General features: G+C 54.5%; 1 protein-coding gene across 1 annotated transcript; it reads right to left on the bottom strand.

The window, feature by feature from the left end:
- Nucleotides 1-400: 400 nt before the first annotated feature.
- Nucleotides 401-18,964, bottom strand: Pcdh1 (protocadherin 1; the record flags this gene model as incomplete). Its single annotated transcript, XM_005380718.2, is given in 4 exon segments — nucleotides 401-4,416; nucleotides 6,494-6,713; nucleotides 12,659-14,854; nucleotides 18,102-18,964. Coding segments are annotated over 4 exon segments (3,674 nt in total), but the record flags the coding sequence as incomplete, so codon positions are not given.
- Nucleotides 18,965-21,574: the final 2,610 nt, after the last annotated feature.

Below are 21,574 nucleotides of genomic sequence, written 5' to 3'. Positions count from 1 at the left end.
AGGAACCGACAGACAGACAGATGTCTCCCGCCCCTTCTGCTGTCCCGTTCCGCAGTGCTGCTTGCTGCCAAAGGAGTGGGGAGTGATGCACCAGGCAGCGACGGTAGCCCCCGTCCCTACTGGAACGTCCTGGGGGCGCCCAGTGGGAAGGCAGCCGCGCGGCGCGATGCTCCCCGCGGCCCCCGAGGCCTTGCGGGGGCGGTGCACGAGCTTTGGGGGCTGTACGAACCGGGCGCCTGTCCGTCTGTGTCCCCTCGCCCCCACCCCCTGAATCACCCTCACTCCCAGTGAGTCGGTCTCTCCCGCACGGCCCCTCCAATCCTCTCCAAGGTCTCCACCCCAGACTCAGCTCCATTCTCCCCGGGACGCAGACCCGGGGCTTGGAAGAAGCGGAGTGGGGTCCGGTTTTCACACTTTTATTGTAAAGCTCGGGAATAATTACACGGGTCTTTCATTGACAGCTCAGCAAACAAACCGGAAACGAACCGAACCGGAGGAGAGTAGGGGCGGTGCCTGCGCATGCTCGCGGCGAAGGGTAGGTCATAGAAAGAGAAAGACAGAAAGAGACAGAAATCATTACAAATCAACGGGATTGTGCTCGCAGCGCCAGGGATGGGGATGGAGTGGGGGCGGGGTGGGGTCCTTCCCGGGAGGAGCGAGGCAGTGGGAAGTGGCACGAACCAAGAGAAACACGACCCCAAAGTGGGCACCCGACGCGCCCAAAACCCCCCTCCCCGACCCCACCCCCGACACACGAGAGAGACACGGCCCCCCTCCCCACTCCGATAACCCGAGGAGACACAGTCTCCTCTTCCCCATGGGCAGACATACGCCTCGGACGCGAGACACGTCCCCCCTCCCAGAGAAGTCCCGCACGGAGATGCCCCCTAAGAGACCTCTCGGCCAATACGAGCCCTCCCCAACACCCGGAGAAGCCCCCATCCAGGGAAGAAATGGCTCCGGAGGCCCCGCCCTCAGGAGAGAGGTATCCCAGTGCCCCTAGGAAAAAAGACAACTCAGAGATAACCAGCCTCCTCCCCAAGTGTTTAGGGAAGACACCCCCCGTAGGAGAAATGGGGGAGGGCCAGAAACATCCCTTCCCGGACAGCTTCAGAGATAGCCCCTTCCCTGGGAAGAGAGATGGCCCAAGACTGAATTGTCTTAGGTACTCCCAGGAACCCTGGGAGGAAAACAGGCTCCCCAGAGAGCCTGGGTAGGGAGGGGAGACATGCTCCCGTGGTTCCCTAGCGGGAATACATGTTCCCCAGGGATTCCCAAGAGGAGACATAGGGGCTACAGAGCCCCCAGAGGTCACGGATGCCCCGAGACACCCCCCAGGTGAGGAGGTGCTTCGGGGACCCTGGGAGAAAAATATGTCCCCATGCACCCTCTATCTGTCGAGAGACATGCTCTATCGTAGAGGGATGGGGACCAATTAGGTCCCCTCTAGGAAGACACTGACTGGGTCAGGCTGGGTTTTGGGGGGGGTCTCCTCTGGCCAAATGTCGCCTATTGGTACATAAAACTGTACTCGACACAAGGCATTGGGAAGGGGCTTCACAGACTTAGGACCAACAGGGATAGTCCCCAGTGCTGTCACCCATCCCCTGCCCACCTTTGGTTTCACCTCATGAGTGCCCAGGTGGTGACGACTTAGCACCCTGACCCCAACCAGGGGGTCTGGGGGGGCTCTGCCTTTGTCTGTGGGAAGGACTTCTGCTCTGTGCTTCTTAGCCCTCCCGGTCACCTGGGCTACCCCCTTCCTTCTGGCTTCTCCATTGTGCAAATTGCTCCTCTGCCTTCTACTCGGTGCTCAGGAGTCTCCAAGTCCAGGGCAGGGTGCCCAGGCCATCCGGAGCTTCCTGCAGGGGTCTGCCAACCCCAGGGTGCCTCCTGACTGGACCACCCTCTTCACCAAGCAAAGGGCCTCATACAATCTTTTTGCCCCAATCCTGACCTCAGGGACCCAGGACAGCTCTCGAGGCCACTGCTTCACCAGCTGGGCACCTCATGCTACCAACTCCACCACTATTGCACCTGCCCTGTTTGTGTGTGGGGGGCTGTCTCTTTAACAAGCCCCTAGCCCACTTCTTGGGCCTCCCCCAGGGAAAGGAGCCTTTGGCCAACCCCCTGACCTGGCTGCTGCCCCCCAGCCCGCTCTGCCTACTGCCCTCCATGGAAGGGCTGTGGGTACGGGGGCCACCAACCTAACAATGCTATCCTTCCCAGCACTGTTATCCCAAACCAAGTCAGGGGTAAGGGAGCGAGAGTAGAGTGATTCTACAGCCCCTCTGGCTTTTCTGGGGTGGGGGTGGGGTCTCTGGGGTTACAGGAGTCAAAACCCCAGCAGCATAGCTCCCAAAGGCACCAGACAACCCAGCAGCCTGTTCCCATCCCTCCCACACTTGGGCCGCTCCCCCCAAGCTTCGACTAAGTCCAGCAAGGGCCATACCCTGAGTCTCCAGCCTCCCAGCCTGGGCCCCTGGGGAGCTGGAGAGGTATGGGCCAAGGCAGTGGGGGTTTCTGGAAGGAAGAGAGGCTGAGGCTTTGAGATGGCCACAGTGGGAGATGGGGGCTCAACAGGATGCCCCTCACACCCTGGCCCCCTGAGGTGAAGAGAAGAACTTCACCTCATCATGGCTGACTGGGCTTCTCAGACCCCCCAATCTCCTTCCCCCCTCCCCCATCGGACCCCTGACCCTGGCAAAGGGAAGCCCAACTGGAAGAAGGGGGCCTGGAGCCCTGGGTGCCCTGAGGCAGCCCTTCCCACCCCCTGAGATCAAGGCAATGGTGGTTTTACAGGCTGACGGGTCAGTCATGGCAGGGGTTGGGGGTTGGGGGGCAGAGAGGGGGAAGGGTGCCATCCCCCATACTGGAGGCAGCAACCAGCCACCCCCTGAGCAAACCTTCCTGCTCCCAACTCACCCAGCCAGGCCAGAGGCACAGTCATCCCACCCCTGTCCAGCTGCCCCCCCACAGCCTCAGGGCCCCTCTGTGATGCTCATGTGGATGTGGGAGGCCAGCCTGAGCTGAGCGGGGATCCCCCCCAGGGCACAGCGCAACAGTTCCAAAAAAATAGAGATTTGTATTTTTAAAAAAAATTAAATAAAAGCCCAGCTCTGCTGATAGGCAAATGTTACCCTCATCCCCACCCCCACCCACCCATTGTTTCCCTGGCCTGCACCCCCATCCCACCACGGCCCCAGGGGTATTTACAACATGGAACAGTAGAGGCCTGGGGTGGGGGGGCACTGCGGCAGGGTGGAGGGGCACAGGGCAGGTCCCCCCCAGGGGGGTCCCCCAAGACAACACAACATCAACGAGAAAAGTTGCAAATCAGGCAGAAATGGGGACATCATTCCAAGGTCCTTATATACAGACACTGCATGACCAGCAGGGAAGGGGTGGCCCAGATGGGACCCGGCTTGGGCATGTGGCAGGCAGGTGGGCCAGCCCAGGAGCAGCGCTGGAAGACAAGGCCTCCGCCCCACTCCCACCCCATCCCACTCCACCTTTGGTAACAAAAGCCCTTCGGGGAGCCCCTGGTGGTCAAGGGTTTCCCCTGGGAGCTCCCAGGGAGAGGGGCTCCCCAGTTCAGCCCTGCTTCCAGACTGAAATGGGGCATGCTGTCCCCGCCCTGGTCGGCCATGCGGGAAACAATGAGTTAAAGTGTGCTGCCCACCCTTGACTCCACCACCGGCCCAAAGTGAGGGGGTGCTCCCTGGAAGTTGATAGAAGGGAGCCCAGTCATTGTAGAGGAGCCCTCTTGGGCATCAGCTGGGAGGAGCCCTATAAAGGGGAAGAAGGGGCTCCTGGGAGCTGGGGGATGGAAACAAGGGAGAGGACCTGGACCCTGCATGGGGGAAGGCCCAGCGTGGTTGTGAGGCCAGTACTCCCCCCTACTCAGAGCCCTGGCCACAGAGTCCACGCTGGAGGGGTCAAGAGTTGGGCCCTGGGATGGGCCCACTTGGGAGCTGGCCGGCGGCCGGGGGAAGGGGTGGCCAGCCAGCCAGGAGGGGGCTCACAGGTAGATCTCGCGCTTGGCCGTCTGGGCAGATGCCGGTGTGGCTGTGGGTGGGAAGTCCGAGGTCTGGGTCAGGGGAATTTCCTCCAAGGTGGCCGAGTCCTTGCAGGAATCATGGCTACTGTGGGAGAAGGCACTGTAGGAGGGCAGGAGGCGCACGGGGGCCGTTTTGGTGTTCCGGTCTTCCGGGGGGCTGGGGCTGCCGGCGCCCGCAGGCTCCTGCCCTCCTCGGTCCTGGTAAGGCACGAAGGTGGAGAGTTTGAGGGCGCTGCTCTTGGTCCGGCGGCTGGGAGACGACTGGCCAGGCATCCAGCACGTGTCAGAGTGGCCAAACTCACTGCACTCCCGGGTGCACGTGCCCGTCATGGCGACATCAGGCAAGGGGCGGAGGTCTGCAGAAGAGAGCAAGACAGTTATCAGGAATGGCGGCCTCAAAAAGTTCTGCTCCCTGGCCTCCCACTGGCACCTGCATCCTGACTGAGAACAGGGGTGCACAGCTGTCCTGCCCACTGAGCTCACAAGCATATGCCCCTCAAATAGACCTGCACCTTCCCACGACCCACCCGCTGGCCCACTGTGCTGTCTCCTGCCCTCTCTCAGGTTCTCTCTCTCCCCTTCGCTCTCTCTCCTTAAATGGACACATTCCTTCAGGCCCCGCCCACCCTTCAGCACTGTTCTGCACACACACAAAATCTGCCATCAACAGGTGCACAAACACACAACTCCTCTTCGGGTTCTGTCTCAACAAGCTTAAACATGCAATCCTACCCTCAGATCAGGCTGAGAAAACGCCCGTCCTCACAAGGACGCAAGTGGCCCCCTCTGCCTCTGTCACACACACATACACACACACAGACGGGCATGGACACACAAGTTCACTCCACTGGGCAACAAAGATGGGCACACACCCTCCTTCTACACCCCCTCAAGCCTCACATGCTTCCAGCTGTCCTGAACGGCAACACAGTACAGCAACACCTTGCTTCAAAGCCGGGGAGGGAGGGGCGAGCGTCTATGCGGGTGTTGCACACAAGTACACTCACATTCATGCAGCCCTGCCCACCTCACTCCAGCCCCCTCACCAGCCACCACCCCTGGCCTTGCCCCGGCTCCCTGCCCAGAATACTCCCGGGAGCGGGAGCTGGCAGTCTGACATCAGCAATAGCCGGTAAGGTTGCTGGGCAGCGGGGGGTCTCCATGGGAACAGCTGGGCCATGAGTGCTTCCTGTCACAGCTGCCCCTGTCCCGCCCTCGCTCAGGGACAGCACCAGGCGGTGACCCCCCTCGGGGACATGATGGAGCAGCACTGCCTGGGGCAGGGGCTCCCCTGGCACCACCCACCCCAGCTTGGCCTCCTGCCAGTGCAAGGTGAGGAGGGGACAGCTCTGTTGTTAACCCTCAAAGTGCCAAGGCTCTTCAGCTCAGGGCAGAGTTGGGGGACCCAGTGTGGCACGGAGCACTGGGTGGGTGGGGCTGGGTGCTGGGCCGAGTCCCACAGACCCCAGACCCCAGACCCCAGAGCAGTTCCCACATACCTGGCACTCCGCCTCAGGGCCTGCTCCGGCCAGCCGGCTCTGCGCGGGCACAAAAAGGACGAGACGGGCATGAGATCACAGTGGAGGGGCAGGGGCAGGGGCAGAGGGCACACTGAGACCTAGGGCCTGGGGGTTTAGACAGGGCCACTGACTGAGGGATGTGAAGTGGAACTTCTCATCTTTGGAGCGATAGGACACTCGGATTGAGGACGGGGTGAGACCCCAGATAGTGAATTTTTCCATACCAAGGACTAGCTGACTCAGGCTCCCTCTCTCCACAGGCTGCCACGGACACTTCACACCTACACACACACACACACACACACACACACACGCATGCACACCCTGCCAGCACACCTCGCCGTCCACTCCCACACTGACCTCTGCCCCAGCCCGGACTCCCTCCTCTGTCACCCTCCGAACACTTCCCAGCCAGGCCTTTCCCTTCCAGACCTTGCCCCACTCCTCTTCCCTCAGGTCATCACCCGTCTCAGCTCCTCAGGGCATTTGGGGCCCTGTCTCTATTCTCAAGGCCCTCCAGCCCTGCTAGGGGGACCACCATCCACCTCTCGAGGTTTCCTCAGCATTACCTGAGCCTGTGGCCACCGTTCTCAGGTCCCTGTGCCCAGACAGGCAGTGTGAGGTAGTGCTGAATGCAAGGTCCCTGGGCTCAGAGAAACCTGGGTCTGAACCCCTCCCCAGTGTGTCGCTTCCTAGACGTGTGACTTTACCTCTTGGAGCCTCAGTTCCCTCCACTTTAAAGTGGCACAATCAAGTTGTCAGATCAGAGAGTGGTTGTGAGGCATAAACAAATATATACCCGAAGACTCAGCACGGTGATTACTACCAAACACACAAGAAGAACTCAGTAAATGGAGGATTCACAGGCTTTTACACGTTCCTGGGGTGCTTCAACCATGCTGGCACTCCTCACCATTCTCAGGGTGCTCCATCTCTCCTATGCTGCCATCAGGGGTGGTGCGTTCATAGTGATCTTCAGGCAGGGCCAAAGGACCGAGCCGGGGCCCTGAGGAGGACTTGCTGGATGGCGTCTCAGACTCCTCCAGGCCGCTATCATAATAACTGTGCTGGGATGGGTCCTGCAGCTCCTGGGCCTGGCTAGTGGCCGAAAAGGTGACACGGCGGTGAGGTAACTGCGGGAGAGAGAGTATCACTGATGGCCAGCCAGCCCGCTGAACTGGGCCCAGCCCCACACCAGGTCCAGCCCCAGCAAGGTCCCCCAGGTCTTAGCAACAACCAAGAAGAGGTCCAGCCAGCTAACACAGACCCCGAAAAGCACAGGTTCCAATAGAAGACTGCCCCTGCGTTCCGGAACAGCTCACAGTAGAGCTAAGCTCAAATGCTAAAAGTCCCAACACAGCACAGGCCCCAGTGTTATTACAGCCACCACAGTAACCCTAATTCAGCATGACCACGGGTTAGAGCACAGCCCTGCTAGTTCTAGCCCTGCTTTCCAACATGGGCACAGCCTCCCTGTAATATCAGAATAGCCCTTGATCCAGAGTAGAGCCCAGCACCAAAATAGTACAATCCCAGCTAACTCCCCAAGTGTCAGCATGGCCTCTAGGCACCAGCTCACCCTCCAATTTCTAGAACAGCTTCCTAAAAGCAGTAGAGCCCTAACTCCCAAACAGCTGTCCAATGCCAGTCCCCTAATTTCCCAAAAGCATCCTCCAAACTCCAGCTCACCTGCTCACTGCTCTGTAACTTCCCATGGCCTCCATCCAAATGAAGTGGTAACCTCTTTTTCAGCCTCTGTTTCTCATCCCCGTACGCAGCGCTGAGGCAGCCTCAGGACCCCCTGCTGAGTGCCCTCCCTGCCAGCCCCCAGCCCCTCTCATTCCCCTCCAGAGAGGCCTTGCAGTGGAAAAGGACAGGACGAAACGGGAGGAATCCTGTAACAAGTCAGGGCACCTGGGATGGGGGAAGGAACAATGAACACTGCAGTCCTCCAGATCAGGAAACAGAATGCTGACCGTAGGGAGGGCAGGGCCTTGCATGAGCCAGGCGTGGCATCCATCAAGGATTAGGAGAGCGGGCTTCAAATGGAGACTCCTTCTAGGAAATAGGAAGGAGCTTGTAGCGGGGGCCACCAGCATGGTGGAGCCAGACTTGAAGCTTAGATTGGGCGTCAGGGGTCAGGAGAGTGGAACTGTGACAGGCTCTTCTAGCCGGCAGCCCTGTCTGTCTGCCATGGGTTAACGATCATCCCAGGAACCTGGCAACCTCAGCCTGGCACTTGGCACAACCAGTCAGCCACCCAAACACCCACCTGGGACTGCCTCTGGTTTTCCTGCCAACTAGAAATTAGGAGTTGTGGAGGGCACAGACCCAGGGCCCCTGGAGGCCAGAGGTGGGAGCAGCAAGGCCCAAGACCTGCTGATAATTCCCCAGGTTCCTCTAATCCTCTGCCTTTGGCAGTGCTTCGTCTTTACAAATCTTGATAAGAGGTTATGACAAGGGCCAAAGGAGGTGGTCCCAGGTTTGCAGACTGCTCCCAGGACCCCTCACAATCTCCACCCCACTGCAGGCAGCGGGGGTAGCTCCAAAGCTGTAAGGACAGAGTTTTGAGCACGTGGGAAGGCGGCTCAGTCCATTTCCACAGCTTCAGGAACCCATGTTGTAATCCCAAACACTGAAGAGCCAGAGGATGAGGAAAAAAGGTCCCCAGAACTAACCTGTACGTTTGGGGTTAGGAGGAAAATAGTCTACCTGGAACTGGGATGAAAAAGCTCTAGGAAGGTTCTGGAAGGCACAGAACAGCGGGGCTGCTGGTGCTTCTCTTTTAAGGCTTTCAGTGGCCTTCCTTCCCCATAGAACCCACACCCAGCAATGGAGGGCTTGCCCACCAGGCAAGTACCTAAGCTCTTTGCGCACAATTCTTTGCTGTGAAATGGAGCATTTGGTTATACTCAATGTTCCCCATTGTTCTATGACTATCAAATCTTAAAAGCCAAGATCCAAAATCACTGTTAGACTCCACTCCTGAAGTTCCAAGCATTTGCTGAATATTCCTAATTGGCTGCCCCTACCGATCCTTCAGATGCAGTATGTCTGAAATCAAATTCTTTTTAGTCCATCAACTTCTCATAAGCAATGATCTTATTATCCCATCACCCACATTCACAAGGGTGATGTTTACCTGGGAATCCTATGAGCGACCCTTTCTTTCCCCATCCCTACCCCATACTCAATTAGCCTTTGAACCTAGTCGGTCCTTTTTCTCTACATTAAGCCAAAGCTACCAGGCGTGGTGGCGCACACCTGTAATCCCAGCACTTGGGAGGCTGAGGCAGGAGGATTATTAAGAGTTCGAGGCCAGCCTGAATTGCATAGTGAGACCCTGTCTCAAAAAGGTTAAAAAAAAAAAGAAAAAGAAAAAAAGCCAAAGCTATCCACCCATTATCCTCTTTGTCACTTTTAATTATTTTTTAAATTATTATTATTATTAAAATTATTTTTTGATACTTGGGAGTGAACCCAGGTCCTCAAGCATGCTAGGTAAGTGCTCTATCACTGAGCTACATTCCCAGCCCTTTTCATTTTTTTATATTTTTATTTTTTTTGTTTTTTGTTTTTTTTTCCAGTACCGGGAATCGAACTCATGACCTCACGCTTGCCAGGCAGGCACTGTGCCACTAAGCTAAATTCCCAGCCCTTTATTTTACTTTGAGACAGGATCTCGCTAAATTGTTTGGGCTAACCTTAAATTTGTAATCTCCTCCTGCCTCAACATTACACCCTCTTAGTCCTAACCTTAGAGGTTCAATCTCCTATCTACCTATCTATCTATCTCTCTGAGACACTGCATAGACTGGGCTGCCCTTAAACTCGCTATGTTGTATGTCCCAGTGCTGGCTTTGAATTTGTAACCCTCCTGCTAAAGGCTTCAGAGAGCTGGGATTAGAGGCGTGCACCACCACACCTGGCCCTAGAGATTCAATCTCATAACTTTATCTCCACACCTCTTTATTTGTTTTTTGTTTTGTTTTGTTTTGTTTTCCAGTACTGGGAACTGAACTCACGACCTTGCACTTGCCAGGCAGGCACTGTGCCGCTGAGCTAAACCCCCAGCCCCTTCCACACCTTTTTAAATCCACCATACATTAGAGTGAACTTTTCTTTTGGTACCAGGAATTGAACTCAGGACCTTATGCTTGCCAGGCAGGCACTTGTGCCACTGAGCTACATCCCCGGCCCTACAGTGAACTTTCCAAAACTCAGTTCATCTGAAAAACTCCTACGCTTTCAGGGACTTCCATTTCCTCTTGAGTTTTTGGCATGGCATCTCAGTCCTCTAAAACCTACAGTTCCAATCTCTTCTCTCAGCTCACTCCTATACCCTCCACGCCACCCAGGACACTCCCATTTCTGCTCTCTCCATCTCCAGTGTGCTTACAAGGCGACCCCAGGCCGGGGGACTCTCAAGCCAGCTCAAGGTTCATATTCTCCTCCCAGAAGCCATTCCCATGTCCTTTGCAGACTTCCCCCCACTGTGTTCCTCCAAGAAAGGGAGGGGGCACTGTGTTAAAATAAAATCAGAGACTCAAGAGTTACACAAGTTTAATAAGGTCCCTCTTTCTTGCAGGGCTTCTCAGAACATTTAATAGGCAAATGAGATAATGACTCTCTTACTACAAGAACTAACTTAATCATAGAACCCGTTTTTTAAAAAAATAGCATAATAAGGGCCGGGGATATAGCTTAATGGCACAGCACCTGCCTGGCAAGCACGAGGTCATGAATTCCATTCCTGGTACAAAAATAAAAAATTTTTAAAAAAAATTAAAAATAGCATAATGGATAATGAAAAGACTCTAGAAATCAGATTTCCTCATGTTTTGTGTTCAGATTCTGGCTCTATCATTAACTATTTTTCTCTTCTATAAAGTCAGTAAAATGACCTATGTCACAAAGCGTTATAATCATTGAAGGAACTAATTCGCAAGACTTAAAAAAAAATAAAGAATGAAAAGGAAATGAGCAACAAGCAATACAAGCAGTTTCATGGAACAAGTCAGGAAAAGCTTTACTACGGCACTGCTGACATGTAAGATTCATTCACTCGTGTCTTGGACAAGTATGACCATTTTTTCATCAGGGTCTAGTACCATGTTGAGCAGGCAGTAAGAAAGTAACCTCTGTGTTTTAATGATAATAGGTGATACGGCTGGGTTGTATCCGAATGTGAGAAGAAGGCATACAGTATATCCTTCTCAGGAGTTGGATTGGACTAGAACTAAGTAAGGGAGAATTCCTTGGATACTGGGGGCAAGTGCAAGGATGAAGGAGGTAAAGGCGTGGAAGAAATGCAAGGCTGAAGAGAATGGAAGGTCAGGGGTTAATGGAGGTCACCCTACAGATACTTGATTTGTCCAGGAGAAATGAGATGTAGCTAGATCTCACTTCCCCATACCCTACTCTTCCAAAGCCCCCAGGAACTTTAACTTTGGGGGTGTCCAGGGCATTGGGAAGTTTTGGATCAAAGAAAGAGCTGGTGCCTTGGACCTCTTGGGAGTGTCTCAGGACTCTCTGGTCACCATGGAGATAAGTTGCCTCTGGCCTCAGAGACTCCCCCAGGATCTGAGGCCCCTTCCCCACACTTTAGCCTCCCGCAGGCAAAACACAGGGACCCAGGAGAGTGAGAAGTGAGAGACGGAGAGAGAGAGAGTGAAAGCCAGTAGCCCATGCTGGACAGAGCAGGAGCTGAAGAAAGGGGAGGGAGGTGGCCTTACAGGAAGGAAAGAGTTGGAAGTCAGTCTGTGAATACGGGGCACCCAAGAGTCAGGAAGCAGAGCAGGTCACTGCGAAAGGCTGGAGAAGCCCTCGCCTCCCCTCAGGCCCTCTTTCCTTGCATGCCCTGGACAGTGATCCCAGAGGGGAGAGTCAGGCAGGGTTGGCTAATTGCTGGTTGTTGGGAGGTGTTGCAGGGACCTGGAGGAAGATCTTGTCTTGAGGGAAGGTGGCTGGTGTAATCTAGAGGCTCTTGTGGCTTCACCTGAGGCAGACAGGCTAATTGCCACCCCACACAGGTGTTCTGGTCTGAGGTTGTCAGAAGCTACTCAGTTTGGGCAACCTGGATAAACTGTCTCAGGCCCTGGACACGGGGCAGAACTTGAGTGCATCTCTGCATACTCTTTCTTGTTGGAGGGTGATACATAAGAGGGCCTTGCAAACATGGAGCGAAGGGACAGGCTGCCCATGCCTTCACTTGCAGGCTTGTTGGGTCAGGCGGAAACTTTCTCTAGACGTAGATATGGGCATGGGGCTGGATGGTCGGGTGAATAAGATGGGACTGGAGTAGAGCAGGTGGGTCTAGGATGTGGGAAGGGGCAAAGAGTGGGGATGGGGAAAATTGAGGCAGGATCTGAGGACAAAGGGCTGCTTCCAGTCTCTCTCACTTCTTCTCTCAGTTCCCAAAAAATAAGAAACCAAAATTCCAAAAATAGAGAACTTTATTGTCAGGGACAAGGATATAGGGAGGGATAGGGGATATGGGGCCCAGCCCCAGGAGCCTGGGGTGAGGAAGAGGTTAATGTACAGTATATATAGAAGGCACAAGTGGTGGGGGCTCTTCTCCCTGGCAGACTCCCCACCCGGTTCCCCACCAGGACTCTAGGTCTCCCTGTTTCCCCTCCAAAGAAGCATCTATGGCTGGTCTCAGACAGACCCAGGTCTGGAATAGACTTCCCAATTTCCCCGCCTGCTTTGATCTCCAAACACTCTGCTCACCTGCCCATTAGTCCCCACCTGCAAGACCCAGCAGCTGGTTCAGCATCCTGGGATCTCATAAGTCACAGGCTTCTCCCCAGTGGTGAGGGACCAGGGGGGAGATCACCAAACATACCTTCCCTCAGTTTCCATTTGGCCTAACTCCCATGCCTGGCAAGGTAGCAGGGTTGTCATCAAGGCCTCAGCAGCCCCAGATTTGCGCCCTCCCACTACTGCTCAGACTGGCCCCTGAATGGACTGACATGACAGGAATCCTGCTCCATCACTCCCACACCTCAGTCCAGATGGCCCCTTGGTAGGGGTGGGATGGGGGCTGGGGTGTGCTGAGCCGAAAAGGCTGGCCTACCTGCTTGCTGGGGTATTTGGGGGGATTGGTGCGGTAGCTGTAGTCGGAGTACTGCTCGGAGCCCGTGGACGTGGTGTCCCCAGTGCCCACAAATGTGTTTGCAGGCGGCAGGTCCTGCACCACCTGGTGCTTCTTGGAGGCGGAGGGTGACTGGGGCTGCAGCTGGATGGAAGGCAGTGGGGAGTTAGAGCGGTAGTGGCGGCCCAGGTCGGGGCTGCCCGGTGGGTAGTTGAGGGGCAGGTGGATGCGAGGACTGTCCCCAGGGGCATCACTCATCAGGTTGAACTTGAGGGACTTCTGCAGCCCAGCCTCATCTTCATCCTCCACTGGCTTCACAGGCTTCGGGGACTTGCTCTTCTTGCCCTTGCTTTTGTTTCCCTTGGAGGCTTTGCTGCTGGGCTTGGGGGCATACAGGTCCTTGGTCTCCTTCTTACCAGCCTGGTAGCCGCTCTTGGCCTCCCGCTGCCGGCAGTAGCGCACAAGTACTGCTAGGGCGATGAGCAAGGCCACAGCCACGACACCAGCCACTACACCAAAGAGGATGTTGCCACGCTGCTTGGAGCGCTCATATTCTGGGTCCCCAGCGATGTCGATATCCAGGGGCGTGTCCAGGCTGTGGCCCAGGAGGGTCTCCAGCAGCGTGCGGTTGGCTAGCGTCTCATTGACATAGAGGTGGACCAGGGCTGTGCCATAGCGTGGGGGTTTGCCGCGGTCACTGACCTTCACCACAAGGCGGTGTAGCCCATGGTGGCGCCGCTCAATCTCCTTCTCCAGGGTGATGGCACCTGAATGGGACCCAATCTGAAAGAGTCCGTAAGGGTTGCCACCAGCAATGCTGTAGATCAGCTCAGCATTGACACCAGAGTCAATGTCCTCAGCTGTCACCTGGCTGACTGTCTCACCGAGACGCGTCTGGGGGGTCAACAGCCGGTGGGACGTGTTGGAGGGGGCAGTAATGAAGGGCGCATTGTCATTCTCATCCAGCACATTGATGGTGACACCAACATAAGCTGAGCGAGGTGGTACGCCGCCATCCACTGCCTTCAGCTGAAAGGTGTAGGTGCTCTGCTGCTCTCGATCGAAGCTCAGGCTGGACAGGATCGTGCCTGTGCCATTCTGGATAACAAAGTCACCATTGTCCTGTTCCACTGAGAGCTGCACCCGGGCATTCTCCCCCTTGTCCCCATCAATGACAGTCACCATGCCCACTGGACTCAGCGCTGGCATGTTCTCCATCACTGAGAAGTTGTAGCCACTCAGCATAAATTTGGGGTCATTGTCATTGCAGTCTAGCACATTGATGAGGACAGTGGCTGTGCCCTTGAGGCTGGGGCTGCCCCGGTCAGCTGCTACCACCTTCAACTCGTAACTGTCCCTCTGCTCCCGATCAAGGGATGTCTTCACCCGGATCTCTCCATTTTCAGGCGAGATACTAAAGAGACCCTGAGCAGCCGGCTCAGGCTCCAGAGAGTACACCAGCTCTGCATTAGAGCCAGAGTCAGCATCACTGGCAGTGACCTCAGCCACCACTTCACCGGGCTTGTTGTTTTCTGGGAAGGCGACCTCAGTGACACTCTGGGTGAAGACAGGTGCGTTGTCATTGATATCCACCACCTGCACCTTGAGGGAGTTGGTGCTGGAGAGTGGGGGGTTGCCGGAGTCCACGGCCACAATCTCAATGGTGTAGTCCTTGACCTTCTCGTAGTCCAGCGGGGTGGTGGTCTGCAGGAAGTACTTCTTCTTGCTGTCACTACCTGTCTCGCTGGCTTGGCGGAGCTGGAAGGGCACATCACCTGCTACCACACAGGTGACAGCTGCATTTTCTCCCTCGTCTCGGTCAGATACCTGTACCAGGGCCACAGCTGTCTCTTCTGCCACATCCTCTGAGATGTTCGCCATCCCATCTTGATGGGTCACGAGCCCTATGCCTCGGATCTCAATGGTTGGGGCATTGTCATTCATGTCTTTCACAGTCACGACCACCTGGGCACGGGCACTCTTTGGGTTGGCACCTCGGTCCTTGGCGAGAACTGAGAAGCGCAGGGTGCTTAGGTCCTCACGGTCCACGGGGCCCTGGACAGTGATAAGTCCAGTGTTTCTGTCCAGTCTCAGAAGACGCCTCACCACTTCAGGCGCCTGGTGGAATGTATAGTCAATCTCGGCATTGGCGCCTTGGTCCGAGTCATTGGCCTTCACCTATAGGACAGGAGCGAGAAACCCGCAGAACAGGGAAGGGTTAGACCGGAGAGAGACAGAAAGTGAAAAGGAGCATGTGCTTTCCAACAACCATATCAAACACAACAAATCCAACTTCGTGCCCTTTCCAAAAGCAAAACAAGTACTGTCTTTCCTCAGTCTCCTCACTCTGGCAGACCTTACTAACCTATTTTCCTGGACAGCCCAGAATCAGCCTGCAAATCCTCAGCCATGATACACGCCCAGTAGAGACCGGACAGAGCAGGGTTAAAGTCCACATCACATTCCTGCGCTAGCCCAACCCAGCATGGGGATGAGGACACAGCTAGCAACTAGGTAAACTCTTTCATTCAATCAAGCTGGCCTTCAACCCTCTAAAGGTGGACACTCGTGCAGGTAGCAGAGATGGCGTGTATGTGTACATACACCCATGTGCATGGCTGTGTCTTTAGGTGTTTGTATGGACAAACGGAGACCCACAGGCGAGGGGATTTCTTTTGAAAGCGGCCAGGTAGGGATGTGGGTCAGAGGAAGCACTCCCAGTCAGGCCCAGCCACTGCTCTGTCAAACCGGGGAAACCTGTTTTCGCAGCTCCTTCAACTGCTGGCTGGCAGAGGCACCAGTGTGAAGAATCTGGCCTGAGCCTGAGGCCGAGAGGGAGGAGTTGGTGCAGGCCACAGAGCCTGCTGGCAGCGGGCTGGGCTCCCAGTACCAACAATGAACTGTCTGTCCCTGTGCAGTGGGCACACCCTCCCACGCTAATGCCGACGCGCACCGGCCCTGGTCTATACAAACAGGGTAGTAATAGGGCAACAGGAACCAGGTGCAACCGGCCATGAGGTACAATAGGTCAGAAAGAAATGTGAAGACTGGAGTTAGGTCGCCGCCAGAAAGAATGTCGTGGCAGGGTAAGGGTGAAAGGCATAATTTGGCAGTCTCTGAGGAGCAAAACAGAAATCTTGGGTTCAAATGCCAGCTCTACCCCTTGTCAAATGACCATGTGACCTTGGGTCAAGTATTTAACTACCCCAAGCCTCAGTTTATGAATGTGTAAAAAAGAGATTAATAATAGAATTTATTTCACAGGATTATGGTGAGGATTAAATGGGATTAATACATGGGAAAACACCTACCATTGCCTGGCGCATGGGAAAATGCTCCCTGAATAGTATTCCTTTTTCTTTTTGTTTGTCCATCCACCTATCCTTCCGTCTACCTATCCACACATCCGTCTATCCATCCGTCTATTCATCCATCCATCCATCCATCCATCCACCCATCCACTATCCTCTGCCTCTGAAAAAATCTGAGCTCCCTAGCGGTCCTGTAAACCAAAGCTTGTCTTCTCTCCTTCTTCGTGGCAGGAATTTCTTCCATACCTGCCAGGGCTTTTTCCACAGAGAGACTCCTGGGCAGGGTCTCCCAGGGGCCCTGGTGCTCACTCACATCTGTGAAGGCCAAACCCTCACTATTTCTCCTACCCAACTGCAGTTTCTGTCCCCAAGATGTATTCTCCCCTGTCTTTGTTTCTGGATTGGCTCCTTTTTTTTTTTTTTTTTTTGTTACCGGCAATTGAACTCAGGACGTTGCACTTGCCAGGCAGGTGCTTGTGCCACTGAGCTATATTCCCAGCCCCTAGATTGGCTTCTTATCTGCCCCTCGCCATCTATCTTTGTCTCTTTTTCTCTATCTATAACTCTCGGTTTCTGTCTGTCTGCTTCTCATCCTTGCTCAGTTCTGATTCTGCTCTTTTCCACTGCCATTTCTCTCCCATCCTCTCTTTTCACCCACTGATCTCTCAAGCTATTCTCCACCTTCTCCTGCTGCATTTCACTGGGAGGATATAAAACCATTACATACATAGGCTCTGAAGTCAACCCAGGGGATATGTGCAGAAAAGTGGACTCTGAACCTATAGGTGTGGGATCAGGCAAGTTTCTTAATCTCCATGAGCTCAGATTCTCATCTGCAAAGGGGAATAATGCATACTTACCTAGTCCTGTAAGGACTAAATGATATAATATACATAGTGTGTTTAGAACAGTGCCTGGCACCTAGCTTATTATTATTCCCCATCCCAATTATCTGTCTCCCTTTCCTTTCTCAGTTTCTTTTCCAGATTCCAATCAACCAGCTTCTTAAGAAAGATGGAAATACCCTCCCACCTTTGCCTCAGGACCTAGTATGAAAGGGTCTCCGAGGCAGAGAAGAGGTGTACAGGACAGCTGAGTTCTTCTCAGCTCCCTCACATCAAAGACAGAGGCAGCTTCAGCCCATGGGGAAGGAGAAAGGAGGGGGACGGCCCGAGGCCAGCACTGAGATGACAGTGGGAGATACACCCACCTGTCTGCAAGGACGCTGTCTTCACTCCCTCCCAGGCCCCAGCCCCATCAAGATGCCCAGCCTCCAGGGCAGTTCCCATGAAGATAGGTGCTGAGAATTTCACACAACCAAGTGGCCCGCCACCGTCCCTTGCACTGTGCCTGCCAAGCTCCCCACACCCATGGGTGCCCCATGCCTAGGGGAGGAGGCAAGTGTTAACACCCCAGTGTGGTTTTTTACAGCTTGGAGGACACACCTGGCTAAAATGATCTCATTTGACTTTGCTGGTGAGGGACACTGTGGGGCTATGTCCCCAGTTCCAGGAAGATCCCTCTGACTAAAGGGGACCCTCCACTTGTTGGGAAGATGCTCCCATCTCAGGAGATGAGGCTCATGGCCTGGCGTAGTGGCGCATGCCTGTAATCCCAGCACTTAGGAGGCTGACGCAGAAGGATCGTTGCGAGTTCGAGGCCAGCATGGGCTACAAAGTGAGCTCAAGGCCAGCCTGAACTACATAGTGAGACCCTGTCTCAAAAAGACAAAAAAAAAAAAAAAAAAAAAAAGATGAGGATCATGTCCCAGGGAAGCTCAGCTTCCCTGGCTTCAGAAGAAGGTGCTCCTTGGCCTTGGGCAGGGGCATGTTTTCATTTCTCAGAGGTTTCCCTGCCTTGTGTTGGCTGGAGTATAGTGGGATACTTATTCTGATGCTTTGTCACTGTCACTTAAGTAGCTTGATAGAGGGAAATAATACCACTATTAGAGGGGAGGTGGTAAGAAGGTTTCATCTGACTGGGGCTGGGGAGAAGGGGGCCTCACCCCGGTATTCTGGCATTTTCTCCTCTAGCTGAAAGGAACTCTCACTTGTTTGGGGTGGGATCCCATTTCTAAGTTGGAGTCAACCTGACAGTTAGAGGGGGCCTCTCACCTGGATGACCGAGTGGCCTATGGGACTGTTCTCGGATAGCTCCGCCTCATAGGAAGGCCGCTCGAACTTGGGAGCGTTGTCATTGGTGTCGAGCACAGTGACACGTAGCAGGGCACTGCTGGCGCGTGGGGGGCTGCCGCCATCCTGCACCCTGATGTTGAGGTCATAGGAATCCCGGCGCTCGCGGTCCAGGTTGCCCATCACGATGAGCTGTGGCTGCTTCTCCTCCTGGTCCTCGGCTACCTGCAGCCCAAATAGCTCCTGGGCCTCAGGCTTGGCCTGCAGCTCGTATGAGGCCACGCCGTTGGGGCCAGTGTCACGATCGGTAGCCAGTGGGATGGGGAAGAGTGAGCCGATGTTCGTATTCTCAGGGATTGACAGAGTGATGACCGGTGAGGAGAAGTTGGGCGTGTTGTCGTTGATGTCCTGTACCTCTATCTGGCCCTCTAGCAACCGGGGGCTGCCATTCTGCATGAGGTCCGTGATAGACACCTCAAACTCCAGGATGCAGGGCTCACCAGGGAGCTGATTCTGGCATTCACGGAGCCCCTCACGGTCGATGGAAGTCTCAGTGGTGAAAATGTCACCTGTCTTGCCTTCCACTCGAAGATATGGGGCACCTACCTCGAGTTTGTACAGGTGGCCCACGTCTGGAAGACCGTAGTCAGCTGCGAGGCTCCCAATGAGGGTGTTGGGTGGCTGTTCCTCCAGCACCTTGTACACTACCCGCGTGGCCTGGCCTGCAGATGGAGCCAACAGGAGCAACAGGGCCAGCAGCAAAGGGGGCGGCAGCAATCGCTGTCCCCCAGGGCCGGGGCTGGGCCTCAAAAGCCCCATCCTGGCAGGTTTCAGAATTAGGAGGGCTGAAAGGAGAAGAACAGAAATCATCAGCTAGGGGGGCCCTAAGTGCTGCCAGCACTAGCCCCCCTTTTCCCTCTACCATCTATACACTATTATTCCACAAAGACTCAACCTCAGCCCAGAAACCCGATTCCAGAACCCAGAGCCCAGTTCCCTGAGTCTCACCCACAGCAGGGTGTTGCAGCTGTGTCTGGCCCAGCTGGAGGAGCTGGTAGGAGGCCTGTCAGGTCTCAGCAGCTCCCGCCCATGCAACGCCCTTAGCACCTGACGTTCCATGGGTCCCGGCCCTTCCTCTTTCCCTCCCTCCCTTCTCTCGGCTCTGCTCTGCGCTTTGCTCAACACATCCTTCTCACCAGCATCCTGCCTTAGTCACCCATGGTAATTACCCTGATACTGAGATAGAGACGGAACAAGTAGAAAGGTTAGGCTTTTCACACCCCCCGTTGGAGCCCCTGTCATCCCATCCTAGCAGGAAAAGAGACACAGGTCCCCAGGGTCATTAATGCCCACACTGGATCCTGGGTCCACTCAGGCTGGATAGAAAAGAGGTCTCGTGTGTGTGTGTGTGTGTGTGTGTGTGTGTGTGTGTGTGTGTGTGTGTCCCGCTCTCTCTCGTTTTTGTTTTGTTTTGTTTTGTTCGAGACAAGGTTTCGCTATGTAGTGCAAGCTGGTCCTGAACTCATTAGTTGGCTCTGGCTGGCCTCGAATTAGTGGTGAGCCTCCTGCCTCAGCCTGCTGAATGCTGAGGTTACAGGCGTTTGCCACCACACCAGCTTTCTTTCCTTTCTGAGATAACAAGGCAGTGTATCTGAATGAGGTGTGGTGTCTCAAATCCCCTCTTTCTGACAATAATCACCCACACCATGTTCCCCACCCCCATGAAGAGCCAGCTTGATCTGGACACCAGTCAAGGCTTATGAAAATAGCTGAGGTTGAGGAGTAGGTGTCAGCCCTCCCCAACTTCCCCCACAAACAGTGCCTTGGGGCACAAGTGCCCATGCGCGCTCACACAGATGCACAGTTCCCAGGGCTCCTCTCCTTTCTGCCTGTGGCCATGGGCAGGTGCACGGAAGAACGCAGCAGAGGTCAAGATTGGGGTCAGGACCGTGGTCAGGACTGGCTCTCAGGTTAGCTTTGGGAACTGCCCTGGCCTGTCCTTAGCAACTAGGAGCCCAGCAGGTCTAACTAGGACAGAGCTAGAATGACACCACCAGCCTTTCCCTGACCCCTCCCCAACTCCCACTCATACCTCCGCTTTTCTCCAGAGGGTCATGTGGCTCCTGTTTGATGACCTCTCTTCCTATGTACAGCCAGCTGCTGCTGCACTCCTGCTTCTCCCTTTCCACTCCTAAATTTTCCCAGTTAGAGCTCTGCATGCCTAGCCAACCTCAAGGTGCACCCACAATAGCCCTCTTCACCTCCCTTTCAGGCTACCCACTTACTGACCCTAGCCAGACCTAAGGTCACTTATGTCCCAGTCACAGCTACCGCTCCTCTCCAACAAAACCATGGTCAGCCCTTCCTCTATTCAAATCCAAAGTCTCTGACCCAGTGTTTTCTGTGGAGGGTTCAGGTTCTGTCTCCTTGTTCCACTTCCCCTCAGTGGACTGAAAATACCTGCCCCACCCCTGGATTCCCACACAGGCCCCGTCACTGAGCACACCCAGCCCACTGAAGGGAGGCTCTACCACCTCCCCAAAGTCTCCCCAGCCTCTCCAGCCCACAGTGACCTCTCCTTCCTCCAACTCACAGCCACTTATTGTCTGCTCCAAACCTAAGGCAATGAATCACAGGCTGCCTGGGACACCACCCACCTATGTTGTTCAGGTCCACTGTCTCCCCCGGCAGATGCCAAGCATCCTGAAGGAAGAGGCAGGACTTTGTACGTACACTAACCCCCACCCCCATGTAGCTTCACAAAGCTGGGCACATGGTAGCTGCTCACTCATGCATTCAACGAATGCTTACTGGGCACTAACAGTGTGCCAGGCTCTGTCCTGAGCACCAGGACATGGCAGTAAAGACTGGCTCAATCTGTCATGACAAAGGCTTTAGCTCAATGGCTAGCTGTTAGTTTTGCTGGGTTGTCTCTCGTACCCATTTGGTATATGTAAGGCAGCAGAGTGGAGAAAAATGAGCGTTGCAGCATGGCACAGTCTGAAGGAAACTCCAGCTGCCTACTTCCTAGCTGCACGATTGAAGCAAATGATTTGAGTGTCAGTGTTCTTATCTGTAAAATGGGGATAATACTATCTATATCCTAGAAGGCTTGAGATAATTAGGCTAAATGCCTAACACAATTCAGGCATTTAACAAATGTTCCCTCCAAACACTCAACAAACTGCAGCTATGGACCTGTTTGGAAAATTTGCTAATGTCTGTCTTTTTTATTTTTATTTTTTCTCCGGTACCAGGAACTGAACTCACGACCTTGCGCTTGCCAGGCAGGCACTTTGCCGCTGAGCTAAATCCCCAGCCCTGTCTTTTTTATAAGAGAGCAAGCGGAGTGGAAGGACCTCTCCTTTGTTTGCATTTTCAGGACATAACATGGGACCTGGGACACAGTAGGCAGTGAATAAACAGTTCTTTTTCTTTTCTTTCTTTCTTTCTTT

This window comes from Chinchilla lanigera, unplaced genomic scaffold (assembly GCF_000276665.1).
Source record: "Chinchilla lanigera isolate Chin_1 unplaced genomic scaffold, ChiLan1.0 scaffold00014, whole genome shotgun sequence".
In the NCBI taxonomy this organism is placed as follows: Eukaryota; Metazoa; Chordata; class Mammalia; order Rodentia; family Chinchillidae; genus Chinchilla; species Chinchilla lanigera.
The sequence above is the reverse complement of the archived record's forward strand: the minus strand, read 5'-3'. Positions and strand labels throughout refer to the sequence as shown.